Below are 20,724 nucleotides of genomic sequence, written 5' to 3' on the forward strand. Positions count from 1 at the left end.
TAGAGAGGCTGACTGCTTCTGCTTCATCTCCATGTCACGGTGAGGCCTCTCTCTGGGCATGTCCACCTCCTGCCTTTAAAAGCCAGGACCCCTGCCTCACCGCAGGGCACATGAAGGTGGTACACAATGGAGGACACCTTTGGCTATGGATTTCCTGCAGACATCTACCTTCCTTATTACCAACTGTAAGTATTTACTGCAGAAATGCAAATGCAATTTATGAGGCTTACGTATTACCTTGTCCTTGCACAGGGAGAGTGGCAGCTTATGTTACTGCTGCTGCAGGGGCTTAAAGCCCATACACTTTTCTTTTTACGTGTGGCTCTTGGCCCTCCTCTCCCACGAGAAAGGGGATACTGTAATAATTCATCTTTCCTCTGAGAGAAGCGGTGGGAAGCACAGGTGTGCTGCTGCCTTCACGTGTCCTCCTCCCTACCCCGGAGAGCTGGGAAATTCCATCGCGGCTCTGGAGAGGATTCACCCTATGGCTTCACAGTGCCCGTCCTTCTTCTCTTTCCTCTCCCCATTTCCTCCTGTCCAAAAGCTCCAACTCTCTCCTCAGGAAGAAGACAAAAAAAAAAGCCCACAGCGGAGCCGGGGCAGTCCCGGCGCACCCCGCTGCCCCGAGGTGAGCGCCGCTGGGCTGCGCCCCTTCCTCCGGCACCGCTGCTGGCCGGCGCTGCCCTCAAGCAGTGCCGCCGGTGCCCTGGCCGCCCTCTTAGAGCTCTCGGCATCCGCGCGCCGTTACGCTTCGCTGCGCGAGGTGCCGTCGGGCTCCGTGCACGGCTGCAGGCGCAGAGCGGGAAGGGCCGGGCGGGGAGGGGCCGCCGGCTGCCTCCGTGGCAGAACTGCGCGGCACGGCGGGGGAATACGGTGCGTCGCCGCTCGCGAGGAGGCGCCTTTCGCGGCAATACGGCAACGCGAGGCCGGGGCGGGCCCCGTCTCGCCGGCAGCTCTACGGTCCCGGATGCGGCCGCGCCGGGGGAGGGCGCTGTCCGTGCGCTCGCTCTCTATGGTGCCTCTCTGAGGGGCGGGCCCCGCGCCTGCGCGAGGCGGGCTGGCTGCCCCCCCGCCGAGGCCGCGGTCCCGGGCGCAGAGCGGCGGCTGTCAGCGATCGCGGCGCCGCCGGTGCTGAGGAGCGCGCCCCGCCCCGCCCCCCTCGGCCTCCGCCGCGCCGCGGGGGGGCTGCGCCGCCGGCACCTGCGGGGCTCCGCGGCGGCAAATGGTGGGGCCGGACGATGGCGGAGCTCCGGGCGGCGCGGCCGTGCTTCCCGCGGGCCGGCAGGAGGCGGCGGCGGAGGAGGAGGCGGAGGAGGAGGACGGGGAGCGGGATGGGAGCCGGGGCCTGAGCCGCGGGAGCGGCGGGCCGGCGGCGGGGCGGGAGCGGCTGCTGCAGCGGTACCTGGCGGCGCTGGGCCCGGCGGCGGGCGGGCGGCGCTGCCCCGAGAAGGCCGCCAACGGGGCCGCCTGCGCCGTGGGGCCCCGCGGGAGGATGACCAACGGGGACGCCGGCTTCCTGCTGCCGGGCGGGCCGCCGCCTCGGGAGGAGGACGACGAGGAGGAAGCGAAGCTGCACAACGGGGGCTTCCTTCTCTGCCCGCCCGGCCCGGGGGGCGGCACCGCCGCGGGCGCGGCGTTGGAGGAGCCGCTGCGGAGCTGCTGCTTGCGGGGCGAGGCGGGAGGCAGCCCCCCGAGCGGCCCCGCCGCCGCCCCCGCCTTCACGGACGTGAGCCTGCACTCTCGCAACACGTACGAAGTGAGCCGCCGCCGCAGCGCCCCGGAGCACCTGCCTCCCGCCCCGGAGCCGCCGCAGGAGCCGGCCGAGAGGGCCCGGCGGGCGGGCATCGCCGGTGCCGGGAGCAGCTTGGCCGAGTTCTTCAGCAGGTACGGGCGGGAGGGCCGCCCCGGGTCGCCTCCGGTCCTTGGGCCGCGGCTCAGCCCCGCAGGGGCCGCTTGCGCGGCTCGGCGGTAAATAGAGGTGCTGTCAGCGCTACGGAGCCGGTGCTCTTACGTTGGAGCCCGCTGCGTGCATCGGAGCACCGTGCCGTCTGGGTGAACCCGGGGGTGCTGGTGATTAAACTGACGGGAAATAAGACGAACTCTCCCTGTCACAGCTCTTGGTCGTGCCGTGCAGGAGGTGCGTCCTGGCTGTGATAATTTACAGCACGCACTGTTTGACTTGTCCTTAAAGATGGGAGTTAACATCTGCTGGTTTCTGTTCTTTTGCTCTCCAAACCCCGGGACTTCATTTGTTGTGTGATAGTTGCTGTGGTAGCACAGAGGGTTGTCAGAAAGGAGAATAAGATTAAATTTACTGACTGAAAAGGATTGATGTGGAAGGGCAGTGATTATCAAGGCATGATCCCAAACAGAAATGGTCCTCTTTTGCCTGCCATCGCAAAAGGGAGGAGGTGGGCTCAGGACTGAGCACAGTGGTGTGAGCACAGCTGTGATGTCTCTGCTTTGTGCCAAGCACAGACTGTGAGTTGGCCCCCTGTTCCCACTGTTTCCTGTGGGTATTTTTCCTCCCATCCCCTTTTCTCCCTACTTTCTGTGCACTGCAGTACATTGCCTTCCCTTTGCTTCCTTGTTGCTTTTTGCTCCAGAGCAATGGCTTAATGAGCTTCTGGAGAACTTTGGCTCCTAGAAAAGGCAGGACTTGGTGTGCCGTGGAAGTCGTTGTCAGCAGGCAGGGACATTTTCAGTTTTCAGTATAATATCTGGGAAAACTTAATTGCATCTGTTATGGCAGAAGCCAGAGTAGTGGTACTGTGGTGAAGGATGGGTTTGCAGGATGCTGTTTCTTAGCCTCTTGCTGGCCCCGCTGACTGTGCTGGGTAGCAGTGCTGGCCTCAGGACTGCCTCCAGCTCTGCGTATGTGTTGGTGAAAGTGCTGTACAGCGTTGGGCAGCCACAATGAGATTCATTAATGAAGTCCAGTTCTAGTTTTTTTTCTTACTAGTTTTTTTTTCTTAAAGCCTAAGCTTCTCATACTTGATGCTCTTGTGTGCAGAATAACATGAGTTTGTGTTCTTGATTGCTTAGAGAAGTGGTAATAAAACTTAATGGAGGCAGTCAGTTCTTCTGATGTTTTAAAAGCCTGGATTTCTCACTTTCATAAAGTACTTGGGTTCATTCAAAACTGATGGTTGCCCTTCTGAGTGGGATTTTCTCCAGTTCTTCACGAAGAGAACTTTGCCTTGACTCTCAGCAATAGGGACTGCATTTATTGGAAATCTCTCTATGATTGAACACTCACCTCTTGTGAACCTTCCCCACAGGTAATTGCTGAACGTTTAAATCAGCAGGGAGTCATAAATGGTGTTGTTCTCCTGAACTTTAGATTGTGCTGTGTGGAAATGTTCTGTGAAGAGTCTTTGTTAAGAGGGCAGCTTGCTTCTGCTTTGTCAGGACACAAACATTTTTTCTCAGCATTGGAGGAGATGTATGCTTTGCTAAATGCAGGTGTGTCTTGTATAGGATGCTTCACGCTTGTAATGCTCTTTGTCTAGTTTACAAGCTGTCTGAAATTCAATAGCTTGTATTTTTTCCCAATAACTGTAATTATATGGCCCTTTCTTTTAAAAGGTGGGCCTTCCTCACTGCTATTTGGTTAAGAACTGTGTGAAAGCGAGGAGCAAGTCTGTATGAAAGCTCTGTGTTGTAACTGCCTGACCAGATGAACTCTCTCGCCATGGCAGATCTGGGTTAGGAGGCCGCTCTCTCCAGCTGCTTATTTCCATCTCCTTAGCTATCAGCCTAGCCTGCTCTGCAGCTTGCTGAAATGATCCACGTTCTGTCTTGTGTCGCTGAACTGGAGGAGAAGCTGCTGAGGGGAGGCAGGGAGAAGAGAGCAGCTGTGCAAAATGCTCCTTGTGTGGTTTTGCTGCAGGGAGAGTGCCTGTGCCCTCCAGGTGGAGGGAAACTTTCCAGTTATCTCAGAAAAATTGTTACTGACAGGGCTTGCGGATATTTTTCAGTGTGGAGTGTAGTATTTCACCCTGGGTTCTTATCTTGTGTGCATGCCAAATTGCTAATCCTATCAAGTCAATGCTAACAGCTTTTTAATGAAAATAACAGTTTTTGCTGTCTTTTTATTCTACTTTGTTTCTCTCAGTGCATGAAGTGGGATGCCTCTCATGTGGGGTGTGTGGAACAGGGTGCAGTGGCAAAGCCCCTCATCTCTGCTGTGCTGCTGCCACGGTTGGGTGCCTTCTGGAGAGTCAGCTCTTGCTCCGTTGTACTCCTGTGTAGGGTTCACAGCACAGCTGCGTTAGGCACTGTTCTCTGTGGTCTTGCATAGCAGCTTACAAGTGCAGCGTTCTCTTCTTAGGTTATTCAGCTGATTTTAGGATGGTCCCAGTGGCTTACTGTTGACTACAGAATAATTCAGTGAGCAAGGGTGTTAAATGGACAGTAGAATTAAGTCAGGGATGTTTACCACGGCTGTAGATCCTGCACCTCTTTTAAAGGTGATTTTAGCTCATTTTTCACATGCATCTGTCAGTCGTTTTCTCAACTCGTGCAGCTATTGTTCCTTCCTGAACTGCACAGTTTACCTGGTAAGTGTAGGTACCTGGTAGCTGACAGAGTTCCTGATTGCTTTCTGATCCCTGGGTTCAAAGCTTAATGCTGACAACAGCAGTGGTACATCCTTTGTTGTTGCAAAGCACCATTGTCCCAAATGCTTGTTTTCCAGAATTAATCTAACCAGCTTTTCTGATAAGATCACAAAGAACTCGAATTGTAATTACCACTGCTGGTAGGTCTTTAGAATTTGCTGCAAGCAACAGTGCAGTAGGGTTGCAAAAGCATGTATGGTGTTGGCATACATATGCTTATGGAAACTGCCATTAGTCTCATCCTTCCTCACTCAGAACTGCTGCACTTAATGCCCAGCAGTCTTGAGAAATCTTCACTCTTGGAGGTGGTAAGAAGCTGAATGAAGTTGATGTTTGTAGGAACAAAGAACTGAGAAATTGCTCAAGCCTACATTTTGTACACGCAGTTCTGTGATTCATTCAGTAGGTAGTTCTTCACAAGCTGCTAATCTTCTTGCTTGGGAAAATGTCCTTGACAGAGACTGTAGAGTCTGCAAAACAGTTCTCTGAGCAGTGCTGCTTGTGTACTGCAGACTATAGCTTACTTTTCGTTTGTTATGGAGTAGCACTTGAAGCTCTTTGAACTGTCTGACACCCCTCATGTACAGCTGCATCTTGTGAATACAGAATTGATAGTTCTATTTGTATGCAGAGCTTTTCTGGTTCATAAATGACTATGAATTTCCAAGGAAAAAAACTGCACATCTGTTTTGCGGGGTTTGGGTCCAAAAAGAATTGTGTGAACTGTCCTTGCTGCCACAGATCTTCCAACCCTTCTATACATGCAAAGGTCAGAGAACTGATCGATGGGGTTTTGCAGGGATTAATCTGTATTCATGTATTTTCCTTACCTTCTTGTTGTCATCCTGAAAGACTTGTGTTTTGTTTTTCTGTCCAGACCTGGGGGATAGAGGTGAGAAAGAAAGGGAATGGGGATTACAGAGCTTCTAATAGGTCAAGGAAATATGATGACATTGATTTCAGAAAGGGGAATGACAAAGAAGGGTTCAGGGACTGAAACAAAGCTTGCCCTCAGAAATTGCGTGGGTACTTTTCACCTTTCTGTTTCTGTCAGACCAAGTTTTTTGTTTGTTGTAGTTGTTACTGTTTTGTTACTGAAGTGATCAGCAGATGCTTACTGTTGAGAATTACAGCTGCCTGGAGTAAGTGGAAAAGAGTGCCGGAACCCAAATCTTAAAAGAATCACTTCAGCCACCGTTCTTTTTCCCTGAGTTAGAGACACATTCAATTTCTTAGAAATAAGAAAAAGCATTCATATGATCAAAATGTAAACTTTTCCAGAGGTTCTTCCCACACAGTTCACTAAGAACAATTTATTTGTGAAGTTGTGTTGACATGGTGGCCAGTTTCTGGGTTTCAGTCATGTGAATGACAGATATTGGCAACTTAAGGAAATGCAGTCTCCAGAGTAAGACAAATAGTAGTAAATGTTTCATCTTCAAACCCTGCTAATAACTGCACACACAAAAACCTTTACCAGAATTGTATGATTTTCTTACTGCATGTATAAAGGCTCTCCACAAGTGTTCTGCTGTAGCGAAGTTACCAAAATGGCAGCAGCATTGTTCTTATGAGTGAAGCTTAAGAAAACCAGCAAGCTCTCAAGGTCTGAGAGCTGAAAATAGCTGTTAGACAAAGTTTCACTCCTAGCCCTTGTGTTGTATAGTTTTTAAAGGGTTTTTTGTCTCTTACTGTTTGTTCTTCAGCTGGGCAGAGTGTTTTTTTCTTTTTTGGGTGATAGGCAGTGCTTTAAGCTTTCTTGGGGTCTTGATGGCTCTGTGCTTCTCAGCCTCTTTATCACTGCTTCCTAAGGAAGTTAGACTGCTTCATGCTGCAGCGTGATAGCCAGGTTTGTCACATTTCTCTGAGATACAGTGGGCTCCTATATAAAGATCCTGTCGGTTTTTGAGTGAAGGCTGGGTGGAAGGAAAAAGTCTGCTGCTGGTTGGCACTGTGTTGGTGGCAGCTGTGCAGAGCACAGTGCTTCTGGCCCTACACTTGGATAGCAGTGTGAATGGTGGGTGCATGCTCTGTGGTGGACTTCTGACTTTAGTGAGAGGAAAACTCATACCTTCAGACTGAAAATAACACGTGTAGCCTGTGGGAGGAAGCTCTTGGCAATTTTTTCAGCCTGGTTTGCTGCTGCTGCCCCCTCTGTCACCAGGGTCTGGTTTGTACTGAGTAAGGCATGGTAGGAGAAGGGTGACCAGCACTGAGCTGCTGATTCTACTTTTCTGCTTTTTCATAGAATCATAGAATCACAAGGTTGGAAACGACCTATAAGATCATCTAGTCCAACCATCTTCTCATTACCACTGCTACCACAAGCATTAAACCATATCTTGCTGCTCCTCATCCAAATACCTCTTGAATACTGCCAGGGATGGTGACTCCACAACCTTCCTGGGCAGCCATTCCACTGCCTGACCACTCTCTGGGGGAAAAAGTTTTTCCTTATGTCTAACCTAAACCTCCTCTGGTACAACTTGCAGCCATTTCCCCGGGTCCTGTTTGTTGCCTGGGAGAAGAGGCCAAACCCCTCTTCACCACAACCTCCCTTCAGGAAGTTGTAGAGTGCAATGAGGTCTCCCCTGAGCCGCCTCTTCTCCAGACTAAACAATTCCGGCTCCCTCAGCCGCTCCTCATAAGATTTCTGCTCCAGACCCCTCGCCAGTTTTGTTGCCCTTCTCTGGACACGTTCCAGGGCCTCAATGTCTTTCTTGTAGTGAGGGGCTCAAAACTGAACACAATACTCAAGGTGTGACCTCACCAGTGCTGAGTACAGGGGGATGATCACCTTCCTGCTCCTGCTGGCCGCACTATTTCTAATGCAGGCCAGGATGCCATTGACCCTCTTGGCCACCTGGGCACGCTGGCAGCTAATGTTCAGCTGAGCATCAACCAACACCCACAGGTCTTTTTCCTCTTCACAATCATCCAGCCACTCGTCCCCAAGCCTATAACGCTGCATGGGGTTGTTGTGGCCAAAGTGCAGGACCTGGCACTTGGCCTTGTTGAACCTCATCCCAGAGATCCAGCTTATCTAGATCCTTCTGAAGGGCCTCCCTACCCTCAGGCAGATCAACACCACCTCCGAACTTGGTGTCATCTGCAAAGTTACTGAGGGTACACTCAATTCCCTCATCTAGGTCATCAGTAAAGATATTAAACAAGATAGGCCCCAGTACCCTGGGGGGACACCACTTGAAACAGGTCGCCAGACTTAACTCCATTAACCACTACCCATTGGGCACAGCCCTCTAGCCACTTTCTTACCCAAAGAAGGGGATACCTGTCCAGGTACTTTTGGCAGCAGGGAAGACTCAGCCAGGTCAACCCCAGCAATGCTCAGTTTTCTCTCCTACTTCAGTTCCTAATGCAGCCATCAGTGTGGGATCTCATCTGTGCTGCTGCTGGGCATTAATGAGGGTGTTTGTATGCTGGATGCCAGAATCCCTTACCAGGTAAACAAGCCATCAGCTACCAGAGGTATTTGGGCGGTTTGTAGCTGTGAAAGGGAAGTGGAGCAGATTGCAGAGCTTGCTGCTCCTCCTGTTCTGTAGATTGCTGAAGGGTGGCCTGTGGAGTATCTTGCTCACTTTGTAAAGCAGTCATCAGATGACACTGAAAAAAATCACTTGTGCATATTAATTTAAGCAGTATAACAGATCAATAATGTACTCCTGCATTCTGTAACATTTATATAATTATCACTGAAACAGTGATGTTAAATATTATCATGAATTGCTAACCATGCTACAATACCTGGTATGTTTATTGGCAACAAATCACAATAGTACGTTGCAGCAGTAATTGCCCACTCTAGTAAGTGATAGGCACTCTCTGGGACCTGAGAGGAAGGCTGTTGGCTGAGGCTGAATCAGGCTGCTAGGAGCAGTAAGCACCACAAGCTCAGGGTTGCCCTGTGCTGAACTTGGATCACAGATTTGTAGGCTGTGTCAGAGGCTGAAGACATCTCACCTTTGTCATGAAAATGTATCTTGGATGGAGTGTTTGGACTATCAGTATAATGCCCGTGTTGATGATAAAGCTGTTGACTTTGCCTTAATGAAAATGAGTCACAATGAGAATGGTTTTAGGTAGTTTTGCCTCATTAGGTTGGGGATACTTGGGAGATGTCTTGGTGAATTAGATGTAAGAATTTCTGTTGTCAGATAACAAAGAGAATGCCTCATCCCTGCTGTTTGTACCTGTCTTCACATCCTATGTGAGCTGCTGCAGCTCGTCAGGCTAGGGACTGACAAATATGCTTGGCTTTATGGGATGAGTGGTATGGGATGTCTTGACTTGTAAGGTATGGAGTGTGGGAATGGACGCAGCAAAGGCATATGGGATGTTATTGATGCAAGGAGGAAGAGGGGCTTCCCCTTAATGGAGCTGAAGTAGCTGGTGGGTGGGTGGGGAAAGGGCTCTTCTGATACTGTTTTCTTCAGGGCATGTTGCTGGCTAACCAGCTGTGGCTTGGCAGGAGTATGTTTTCTTGGTTGTTCAATAAGTAACTAGAGGTGCTTGACTGGGTGGTAAAGGTTCTCCATGTGTCACTCCTCTGTGATGTAGGATTTTGAGTTAGACTGCATGGGCAAGTGGCAATCACTGTTACAAAAGATTAACTATCGCATTTGTTAGGTATAATGCCTGAAGAGCTGCTGAGCTGCCCAATTAAATATGAAGGTGATAGAGGAGCTAGGCACACAGCTCTGTTTTGTTAGCTCACTCAGAAATTATTGTGTGGCTGCACTCATTGTCTTCCCTTACTCTTTTGGTACTTGGGCATCCTGAAATACACCTTCTGCTACCTGTGTTTCTGACTACTTCAGCCAGTTTATAAAGCAACACCTCTTTGTTAGAAGCATCATTCAGACTTTTAAAACACTGTCTGCCAGTGAGTGTTCTGAACAGGGTGTTCTGCAGTATTGCTAAACACTGGCTACTTGTAAAACTTCTGAAATGTTCTTGTGTCTGTAATAAAACCTTTCACTACCAGAGTCTCTAAATCCACTTTGGGACTGGTATCAACCAGGAGGAACCTGAATGGTACAGCTGATCAAATTTGGGTTCTTCAGTGCAGCTCCAAGGTGATTTGTTTGTCCAGGTGTCCTCAGCAAGTGGAGAAAAATCTCTTCCTTCCCTACTTGATTGTTCACGGCTACTCCTTGGCAGTTTATGAGATTTTGGGTATTTCTAATTGTAGAGGAGGCTTTAGATACCATTTCTGAAGGTGTTGCTGATTCGTGTTTCATTAAGAAACCGGAAACCACAACAGACTGTGAGCCCAGTCCTACAAGGGATACGTGTTCTCTTGGTTAGCTGTTTTTAATATGTAATACAAATAAGTCTGTCAGTTTTTACAGATGCAAATATAGAAGTTCCTTTGTATAAGGTGGTTTGGGAAACTTTGAGTTGTCTTACTGTGGAGAACAAGGAGAGCTTAGTACTGCTGAAAGCTGCTAAAACTAGCCATGTCCTGCAGTAGGTTTGTGTTTAGAGGTACTAACGTCTACCTCCTTGTAGAGAGGTGGTGGAGGATGTAAAATTAGTTGGGTTCCCTCTCCTCCAGTATAAGGCAGAGCTTATATACTTGTGTTTGGAACAATTGTATGCATATATTGAACCAAAAGAGGCTGATGTTATTAGAACTAAAAATGTAGAGCATAGAATAACTGCTAAATTTATTAGTGTATTTTTTTTGTTCTAAATTTTCACATCAAGAATTGTAATGAAGTTGTAAAACACTCGTGTGTTAACTGATTGTGGAATCTAACACAAAGTTAGGTGGAAATGCAAGAGTAAAGGATGAGGTGAAAAGCAGATGTGTAGAATAGGAAGAATTTGCTCTTTTTTTTTTTCCCATGGCACTTTCCAGCCATAATCAATAATGTGAGAAAACACCTCTGGCAATAGGAAAGTGAGCAAATAGCTGTAACTGAAGTCTGAAATAGGGGGTGAGCAGTGACACGTGCTCTGTTGAGGTAAGACTTTCTGCACCCTGTTGAGCAAATGGCAGGCTTTTTTTTGAACACTGTGAATTCCTACGAATTGTGTACTATGTGTAAATACCTCAAACTAGCAATAGAATTCTGCCTTGGTGTGCAGGCTTTGTAAGCAACTAACCAAAAGTTTTCAGTTCTTTTAATGATTCATTATTTATGCTGAGAGTTGAGTTACACTTGTTTCTGTATGTGAATTATTGACAAGTTGTCTTTAAAGCATAGCAAAGGTAATTGCTTATAGTCAAGCATGCTTTTATGCTACTGTTTCCAAATTGTTCCACACAAAACCTTAACAGAGCAACCAAGGCTTGAGCATGAAGAGAAGTTGTGAACTTAACCAGCTTTTGTGCTGTACACTTGGTAAAAACCTGTCAAAATGAATGTAGTTATTCATGCTATTCTCTGTTAGAACTATGAAGGAATTTGGGGCTTCAGAGTTTGTGCACTGTTCTGAAAGCATGCTTTTAAAAGTGAATAGTTTTGACTTAATGCCTTAATGTCTTTAACAATCCTGGGATATACCTCTTCTAACTCTTCAGTCACACAGCCATCTGGATAAGCACTACTGAATACACCTAAGTTACTTCCTGAATAACTTTTTCCTGCCAGTTCAGATGTCATAGACCTATTTTGTACACCTACAAAGCTTATTTAAAAATGAACTGCAAATGAAGTAAGAACAGACCGTGTGCACAAGCACAACCATGTCCTTTGTGGAGATGCAAAATCAGTTTCATCATCCTATGTGTTCAGTATTTCAGTGAGTTTGACTTGTTACTTCAGATTCCTTTTAGTCATCTGGGAATTTTATTGGAGTTGGTAGATTTTAACATACTCATGTTATTGCAGGCTAGTTTGGCTTTCCAGTGTTTTTTAACTCCTGTTTTTTTTTTTTGTTTTTTGTTTTTGTCATTTTAGTTAAAATAAAAAAATAAAAAACAAAAACAAAAAAACAACCCAAAAGAAGAACCAAAACCAAGCAAACAAAAAATGAAACCAAAGCCGAAGTGAAAATCCAGAACACAATACAACACCACCCTCTGAGCTGTTTGTACTCCTGCAGGGTGCTCGTTTGCAGCATTATTTCCATGCTGGATTCCCCTCCTGAGCCTTCTCTTCTGTAAGAAAACGTTATGTGGGAGGGAGAGAGGAAGCTCACAATGATGGATGTGGTGCTGTTTCTTTCCTGTTGGTGTTTTGCTTCACTGAATTTAATGTAAGAAAGTTGTCTTATGTGGTGTCTAATATCAGGTATTAGGATGTTCATTAAAAAGGAAAGCAACCAGCTCTCACTTCCTTTGTTGGTTCTTGTTGTTTTCAAATCTTGTTTTCTCAGTGTTTCCTGGGTGGAGTTGTGATTATTTGATTTTCTGATATGCAAAAAGTAGAATGGTGCCTTGGCTCTACTCTGATGGAGGAGAGGCAAAGCTCTGCTGGACCCCCATGTGCCTTAGCTGACTGATTGCTGTCAGATCGCTCTGCCTCGAGAACATCTGGTTGTAGCTGCATTGCTAGACTTGCTGGCTAAACAGCTGGGCTGATTTTCTGGGTAGTCACGTTAGAAAAACAATGCAGAGTAAGTCCCACTTGCTAGGATTGTATTTTAACTTCCTACCTTGCAACTTAGCTGCATTTCACTGTTTTCTTTTTTGTTGTGGCTCCAGCACAGTTGCCACCTCCTGCTTCTCTATACCCAGACTGTCCTGCAGCCTCTCTATTGTAGCCCTCAGACTAACCACATGTAGCACTTGGGCTGCAGGTTGCGGTTTTATGGTGAGAGTGGAAGGCTGAATCAGAAACCTCATCTTGGTTTAAAGCTAGAGGGCTGGAGGCAGTTAAAGGCCATGCATACTGTTTCTTAGTGCTACTGTTAAGATTGCTGGACTAAAATGGGAGGTGAAGAGTAAAGTTGATTGCTATCAGTAACGCAGCACTGTATCTCTACATCAGCAGAGCTGTTTTCATGATGAGTCTTCAGGCAGGCTCCTCTGAGTCTAAAAGCTGAGGTTGAAAACCTGAGGGTGTGCACTGAGAGTGGACTGAAAAGCAACTGCAGGTTTTATTGGGTGCCCAAAGCTGTGAAACACTCGTAGCCTATTGTTACCTGCGTGCCACAGAGCTGTGGGAAGGGAAGATAAACATGTCTGATTCCACTGTAACAGTAGCAAAGTGCCATTCAAGCAGCATTTAGACTTCACCAATTTATCTTAGCAACAAAAGTAATTTGGAAGGGAAAAGCAGGGCGGAAACTAGCAATTTGTGTGCTGCAGGTACTGGGAGGGCACAAGCCACCTTGGATAAGGAGAGAGCAATGCACCTGCGTGTGTCACTGCAGCTGTTGTAGCTGTGTGATTGTGGCAACCCGTAGTGTAACTCAAACCCTGTTAAGCATAGGTGTCTTGCTACGTGGTAGTGATGATATTTTATTCTGTGGCTTCAGGTGGTTTTGTTCTTCTGGTATTTCAGCAGGTGTGTATGATTTGAGAGCACTTCTATGCAGTACAGTGTATACAACTAGAAGGGAGAAAACATTGCGACTGTCCCTGGGCTTCTGTGAAGTGGAACTTCGTTCAGTGAGACAATGTGATGCTTCTGTCAACAAGCATCATTGCTCAGTTTCACAGTGTAGGTTTGTCAAGAAGTTTTGAAATTCTCAAGTGGATTTTGAAATTCCTTATCAAAATGCTATTTTCTGGGACTTTTCCTGGGATTTGCAGAGCTCATGAATATTCTAAGCAGCAAATGCAGTTCACTTCCTGCAGCTCAGTGAATGCAATCTGTAAGCATTCACGGATGCTGTTCATTAAACAGCATTTTTGTGAGGCTTCCCTGTTGTCACCAGCACATGAGAAGATGTGATGCTGTTAGCTGCCAAAATAATGTATTAAGAGTGTGCTTCCATCCTGAGTTAAGCAAAGCTTATTTGTAAACCTCCCATTAATTACTCTTGGATTAGAATTCCTGTGTGAGGTTGATTCTGATGAATGATGCAAAGCTTGATCAGCTTTTTTGCCTTCAGAAGGCTCGGACTTCTATGGAGTTCTAAATTGAATAGTATATTTTTCTTTGTACATTCATGGAAAAGCAAAAACAGGCTTTTCCTTAGTTCAGTATACCACAGAACACGTGGAACTGAATTCTGGAAAGCTTGCTTTAGTGTTAGGGTTTTTCTTTTTTAATGAAGTTTCTAAAGAGCCACAAACATGCTTTTTTTTTTTTTTTTTAGTATGGAGATATTAAAGCCTTCTGTATGTTTACACACCATACTTTTAAATCTACCAGCTTCCTGGTTAATCATAAAACAGCTCTGATATGGTGGCAGATTGCCATCAGGGTTAAATCTTCCAGTTGCCCCTGGGTGGGCAGCAATGAGGTGTTGCAGGCAGCATCCCATAGCGGGTGCAGCACCCACATGGTTACAGTGAGTGCAAGGAGACAGCAAAGGGGGAAGAGGCAAGCAGTGTAACTTAGAGAAAGCATATCAGGAAGGATCTTGGACTTAGAACAGAGGACAGGAAAAAAATGGTTCCTACTGCGACCATGTGATGGGTGGCTTTCTACAAAGTAATTCAGCAGCACGGTCATCTGTCTGCTTGAATGTAACTGCACTAACCACTGGCAAAGGATATCTGCTAAACTGGAGCTGTGTGTATCTTCCCTGGTTTTCTGGTCCATGTTACAAAAGTTCAAGAAGTTTAACAAAGTTTGTGGAAAATGTTAGTGAATATAGTAGTTCCTCATTTCTTTTTAAAATCAGAGTGTTGCGCAGGGACTTCCAGATTTTTGTTCTTCAGTTTTCAAATAGCCTGTTAAACCCCATGCAAAAGTGTAGAAGCTGCTGCATGCTCCAGTCTTACAGCTGAGGAAGTGTTTGGTATTGCTGAAACAGCTTTAGTATTGCATAGAGTAGCTTAGGATTCCAAGGTTAAATTGAATGTTAAGTAATTCTGTATTAGTATCCAAGTGACTGCAGTGAAAGCTACTTCACTTCAAGTTAATTACTTTAAAGAGAAAGCGAAGGTAGTGCATTTTGTTCACTGAGCAGTAAATCTCTGTAGTCGTGAATTCAGTTTAAACTCAAAGTGGATAAAAATATTTGTGCTCACAATAAGCAAAAATAAAACCTTCCTCTTTTTTTTTTTTTTTTTCCAGAAACTTTTTCACTAAAAGGACAAAGGAACTCAAACCTGCTGTCCAAAGTGCTCCTGGATGGAAGTTGTTTGGAAAAGTCCCCCCCAGGGAAAACCTTCCAAAAGACTCCAAAATAATTCAGCAGGTGAGTGGACATTGCATGACTCTAGGCAGAAAGCTTGTAAGAATTAATGCACAGGTACTGCAGCTCTGTTGCTGTTTTCTCCACATTGCTGCTACATGGCCATAGAGTGCTCTGGGAAGACTCTTTGGGGTCTGTGTCTGAGGGATGCTAGCTACTGAGAAGGAGGAGTTGGAATTTTATGACTGTTATGGTCGTTAGCACATCTCAGTGCTTATAAAACATTGATATGTGTTCAAAAGTGTAAACACTAACACTGTTTTATGGCTGTTTAAATCAAAACATCAACACTCTTACTAATTATCCATAAAATGTTGCCTCATTTAACATGTTACAATTTTATAATGGTTAAGCGATCGCAAAACACTGTAGTCTTCCTTTAAGGTTCAATCCTGAGTTCATTTGCCTGTTTTTTGCAATAGGACTCTAATTAGGCTTCTATATTGTTTTCAAGTTATTGTTTCAAACTAGATAATAATTAGCAAGCTAGATAAATTAGTAGAATTTATCCTCTAGAAGCATTCTTGAGTAGTGTTACAAAACCAATTTTTTGGAATCTAGCTTACCTTTCCATAGTCCTTGCTTCTTGCCTGTAAACTTGCTATGTCAGTAACTGGTGAAAAATTGCATAGAATTCTGAAGCGTGTCATCTTTCACTTAGTTTTTTTAAATCTCACTTGAGCATTTTTTTAAAATTCCAAATAATTGCAGCAGTGCAAGTTGAACTTGTTTGGGATTTACTAGGGTACTAGAGAAAAGTAATTCCAATTTCTGTCCCCTGATGCCAAGTTTTGTTACTGTGTCAATTCTACATTTTCACTCCAGTGGCTGAAATAATAATAAAAACAGCTCAGTCTTTAAAGATGAAGAATTGGTAATATATCAGTCAAGTTAACATACAGTGCCAAAGCTGAAAGGTTTTTTCACTTAAGAAATATGAACGTCCCTTGTGTTAATGAAAACAGTAACCGAATCTCTTGAGCTGCTTTTTTCTTTGTCTCCTCTCTTAAATTCCATATAAGCTGATGTGTTTGGCAGGTGCAAATAGCTGTGAATGAAGCAGTGTTCAGCCATCTTCTAGAAAGAGCTTCATGGTGAAAGAGGGCCTTTTGGGAGCAGCTAAAGTGAAAAATGAGAGGTTCTTTTTGAAGGACTTCAGTGTAATGAAAATTGTCACACAATGAAATGTAGGAAAGTAAGGAAATGATGAGATTGCTGCAAGTACTATTTACTCTGAATTAAACTAGATGCTTTTTCACCACTTTCAAATATACTTTTCTTACGGAAATGTTTTATTTTTCATCAGGAGAGGGCAGGTGTGTTTAGTTTGTATGCAGATGAATGCTCTTGGCCTTGTGCTATGAAAATACTGTGCTGAAAATCCAGATGTTCATTTCACAAGATGGATGAAACATAATGCACAATGCTTACCAATCATCTGCTTCCTATTTTCTAGCAATGAAGATGTTTGTTTGACAAATGAGTTAGTCTGCACATATATTTTTCTTATCCTGTTGTCTCTTAGTGACTATTTTTCTTTTAAACTGTAATTTTAAAATTTGTTTATTATTTCTCCAAAGTGTCAGGAAAAGCAGAAGTATTTAAACAGTGTGTATTGTCTTTAGACATGATTGAGTTGGTCTTGAAGACTATTCATGTGGCTTATTTTAGAGTGGTTGCCAAATTAAGTATTGGATTTATATAATCTGGAGTGTTGTGTCAGTAATGGGTAATATTATTAGGTTCTAACTCAGATAAAGCATGTATGGTCTCTAGATAAAGCATCATGGTCTGAAATCCACACTTACGAAAGGAAGGATCCTGACTGGTGGCATATTAAGTACAGAGTTAAATCTACAGTACATGAGAACTTGATTGTTAAATGGAGAGAGAACCTTAATATATCCATATTTAACTTATGTGTAAGAGTTACAGAATAGCTCCTTGTGCGTATGTCTTTGAAGAAAAGGCAGAAATTTTTATCAAAAGCATTCAAATTTGTTAATCTTGCCATAGCCTAGAATGAATATAGGCACGCGTTATTACTGACAATGAATGGAAAACAGCATCTGCATTGCGAGAAACTCAGTTCTTCACTATTGAGGATGCAACTGAAAGGGATGCAGGCAAGAATGTAGTTACAAGGCCTGTAAAAGCTGATACAAGTTTCATTTGTCCTATTCACCACTATTCTGCTACCTGATAAGTGATGAGCCTTGGTCTTAAATTTCCATGTTTCTGTCCTGGCTGGTGAAAGCTTTCCTTGTTACTTGTTTTGGTGAGGATGACAGTAAATTCATAACTGCATCTAAATTAATAATTGTGGCTCACAGTCTGTCAATAGAAGCTGCTATTTATGCCTTTGCAAAGAAGTCCAGTGGTGATTAGTGTCTTGAATAACTTCCTCCAAAGTCTGGAAACTTAATTTGGGATACACTTTCAGGCATTTTTCAGACAACAGTGTAGCCAACTCTGCCTTCAGAGACTGATGAACGCAACTGTAAATTTCTCTATAGTTTCATACCATATGTGGAAGATAATTACTGTACCCGAAGCACACTGCTGAGCCTGCCTGTTTGTGGAGGTGGCAGAGCCCCTCGCAGCTGCGCTGCCATCAGCATGCTCAGGGCGCAGTGCTCAAACTCCAAGTGGGCCAGAGGCTGAAAGGTCTTGGCAGCTGCCCCTGCCGGAGCTCAGCTGCTGGCATGCACTGCTCCCCTTGGACTTGGAGCTGCCCAGGCAGGATGTGATTGAGGCCAACTCTTTAACTGGACATCTCCCTCCTCTGGGCTTCCTTCCTTTGCTGTTTTTTATAAAAAGGGAAAATAGCAACTCTTTAGGATTGCAAATGTCACGTGCATTTGATAGTTTTAGGAAGTGCGCCTTTTTCATGAACTGCAGCTAATAAAACTGGCCGTTATGAGATGTCTGTGGTCATTAATGATCAGTTGGGTACATTCTTTTTGGTCTGTAAAGAAATCTGCTTTCAATTAGACCTCTGAAGTATTTTAACACAGAAGCATTTGAAGCCAGAACTGATTTGCAGGATGATGTGTACTGACTGAAGGGCAAGTTCTATTTAAAAAAGCAAACCAAATTTAATTTTCTCTCCGTATGGTTAAAGAAAAGAAGTCTGTATTAGTGATCAAAATGATTCTCAACATCAGGCCATTTAGTTTAGCTCTTTTGTTAAAGCACTCTTGAATATTTTTTATTAATTTGTTTAAAGTTGCGAGGCTTTAATGCCCAATATGCCCAAAGTAAGGTAAACTCAAAATGTGTGAATATGCACTGCATGGCACAGAAATGGATTTGGTGTATGCTTCACTTCATCAAGACTTCTAACGGAGTGCAGCCAGTGTCAGCCTTATATGAAGGGGAGCTTCTGTTCAGATCTGACACGTGAAAACTTGCACTAATTTATTGATTGCTTCTTTGAAAGTAAAGTAAAACAATCTTTTCTGAAAGCTGTCACCTTGTACACAGAATGGCAGGTTATTAACTTTAGACCATCAATTAAGTGGTAACTGTGATTTAGATGTCTGTCTAATGTAGTCTCTATCCTTCAGCTAACCTCTGAAAATACTGGGTTTGGCTTGCTCTGAAATCTTAAAAGCAAACAAACAAAAACTCACAAACAGAAACACCAGCTGTATATGAGGGCCAATAAACTTGTGCATATTTTTCCGATGTTGTTATATCCCATCTGAAATCTAACGGTGAAATCATTTACTGAATCAGCACAACTCCTATGGTCTCCCAGGGCCAAGAATTGTCTGAGGCTGCTCTTCAGAGGAACAGATGTGTTTTCAATCAGCCTTCGGACAGCTCGGGCCTTCTGACTTGCAATAGTAAGGCTTCAAGCCAGTCACTGTGGTTTCAATTTAAACTGTGCATTAAAAAGTATGTGACATGTTTGTCAGCAAATCTAAGGATGGGGTATCTGAAAGAAGTACGTAAATACAAGGCTGAAAGTTTTTCCATGAGTGATTCTTATCTAGATAGAGGTCACACTGGCTCATCTTGCACATGCTGCTGGAAGGACAGAAGGAGAAAGGCAAGAATTCTGCCTGTTCCTCAGATACAGTCAGAAATACATTGGTAACAAATTTCCCTGAGACAGGGATGGACAATGAATGTGTTGTTAAGCCTTGCAAGGATCACATAGCATCTAGTAGCATTTAGTTTGCTAGTAGAAATAAAAAGAGTGTGACGTTATTTGCAGATGTGGTAGCGGTTAGATTCTCAAGAAACATCTGTCATCCTTCCAGAGTATATGTGCAGTCAGAAATGCTGTACTACAGGTAAAACATTCGTGTTTAGAAGTGTTTCAAAGACCTTCCCCTGTAATTTAGGCTTCAGTAATGATTATCTTGTCAACAAAGTGGTAATGAAGCTTGTAGGATCTCAGACAAATGCTCCGCTGTTTGCAGAAAGTATATAAAATACAGTCCAGCTACAAAGACTTACCCATCTGCTTTGACAAGGAAAATTTGTCAAGGAGAACTTCTGAATCTGCTTTTTGACAGGATGATTCCTTTTCTACTAGGTCTTTGAATTCCTTTAGCAAAGGGTGACAAAAGAATTGTGCTTTCTTCTTTTAAAAATTAAGGATTTGCAGGGTAAGCAGACAGCTTGGTAAGTGTAATATGCTGTGGTAGCAAAGTCATCATTCAGGTTGGCTATATCAAATTCCAAGAGCACAGAAATTAGCAAAAAGATGCGTTTGATATGGTAAAGATGTACACATTTAAAAAAAAAAAAAAAATGTATAAGCTTTATATTTCTGAGGCTGGCATTATATTTCCGTACTGAAAAAGAGAAAGTGTGGCAGCATAGATGGAAGCCTTCAAATTTCTTTTCTCCTATGGTATGCATGGTGCAGGAAGAGGTCAGAAACAACACTGAAATTGTGATGAAGAGCTTGATTCCTCTCACTCTTCCTAGTACTGTAATAAAATACTTGTGAGCAATAGCTTTGTCTGTTTAGGCACCCCTTTTAAGCTTGGACTTTTCCATTAGATAGCTGGGTTCAATTTAGAATGGAGCTTTGGTTGTGTAGGTATAGGGTCTCCTGTATCTGGACATGCTTTGCCTGATGACCTTCAAATACAGTATAATGGGTTACACATTGTTATTTATAATCTTAAATCTGTCCCTTATATCCCAAGTGACTGTTTAGAGCCTTACAACCATGTACAGGTTCTCAGCAGCTTGTTGATAAAGTTGAAGTGTGATGCACTTCTGAGCTCTCAATATAGAAATACTGTCAGACCATAGTGGTGGAAGGTGGAGCTTAAAGGCATTCAGTTGGGTGCAAAATGCAGTGTGAGGTGAATGGGAGGAAAAATGAATCATGAAGGTGCAGCCTCAGAGCTAACAGTTTCTGGAATGTCAGATTCTAGACCATGATTTGTTCTTTCCTTTCTCACAGTGTACCTGCTGAGGGTAGTGCTGAACTAAGTGTAATGATTACAGGTGGTGTGGTCTAGGGGGAGGGATGTTGCATCAATGCCTTTTGTTATTCACTTGAGAAAGGTGCTATGGAAAAAGGTCTCCTTTTGAGAAAAGATGCTGTTGGAATAAACTACATAACATCACTTGAAATAAAAAATAACCTAATGGGAGCTTATACACGTCTTGCTCAAGTGTGTAGTCTTTGTGTTTTTGTTTGTTTTGAGGGCTGGAGGAGGAGGAATGGTTGCATCTATTCTTTAAAGATAAGCACTTGATGTATGAATTCGAACTTCAGCTTGCATGTTGCTGTATTATAATGGTCTTTTCCTTAATTTATTCACTAAGGCTTTGCTTCTGTTTT

The 20,724-nt window shown here is 44.3% G+C and overlaps 1 protein-coding gene across 2 annotated transcripts in view; it reads left to right on the forward strand.

Moving 5' to 3' along the window:
* The first annotated feature begins 1,135 nt into the window (after positions 1–1,135).
* TBC1D12 (TBC1 domain family member 12) overlaps positions 1,136–20,724 on the forward strand; it is a 37,119-nt gene continuing 17,530 nt past the window's right edge. Inside the window, exons 1-2 of one of the 2 annotated variants that reach the window (XM_031597758.2) lie at positions 1,136–1,884; positions 14,786–14,909. In XM_031597758.2, the coding sequence (XP_031453618.1) occupies positions 1,223–1,884; positions 14,786–14,909 (786 nt within the window). In that variant the 5' untranslated portion in view covers positions 1,136–1,222. The remainder of the gene's footprint in view (positions 1,885–14,785; positions 14,910–20,724) is intronic. The other variant, XM_031597759.2, reaches the window with a different exon arrangement.

Source organism: Phasianus colchicus, chromosome 8 (genome assembly GCF_987193195.1).
Source record: "Phasianus colchicus chromosome 8, bPhaCol1.hap1.1, whole genome shotgun sequence".
NCBI lineage: Eukaryota > Metazoa > Chordata > Aves > Galliformes > Phasianidae > Phasianus > Phasianus colchicus.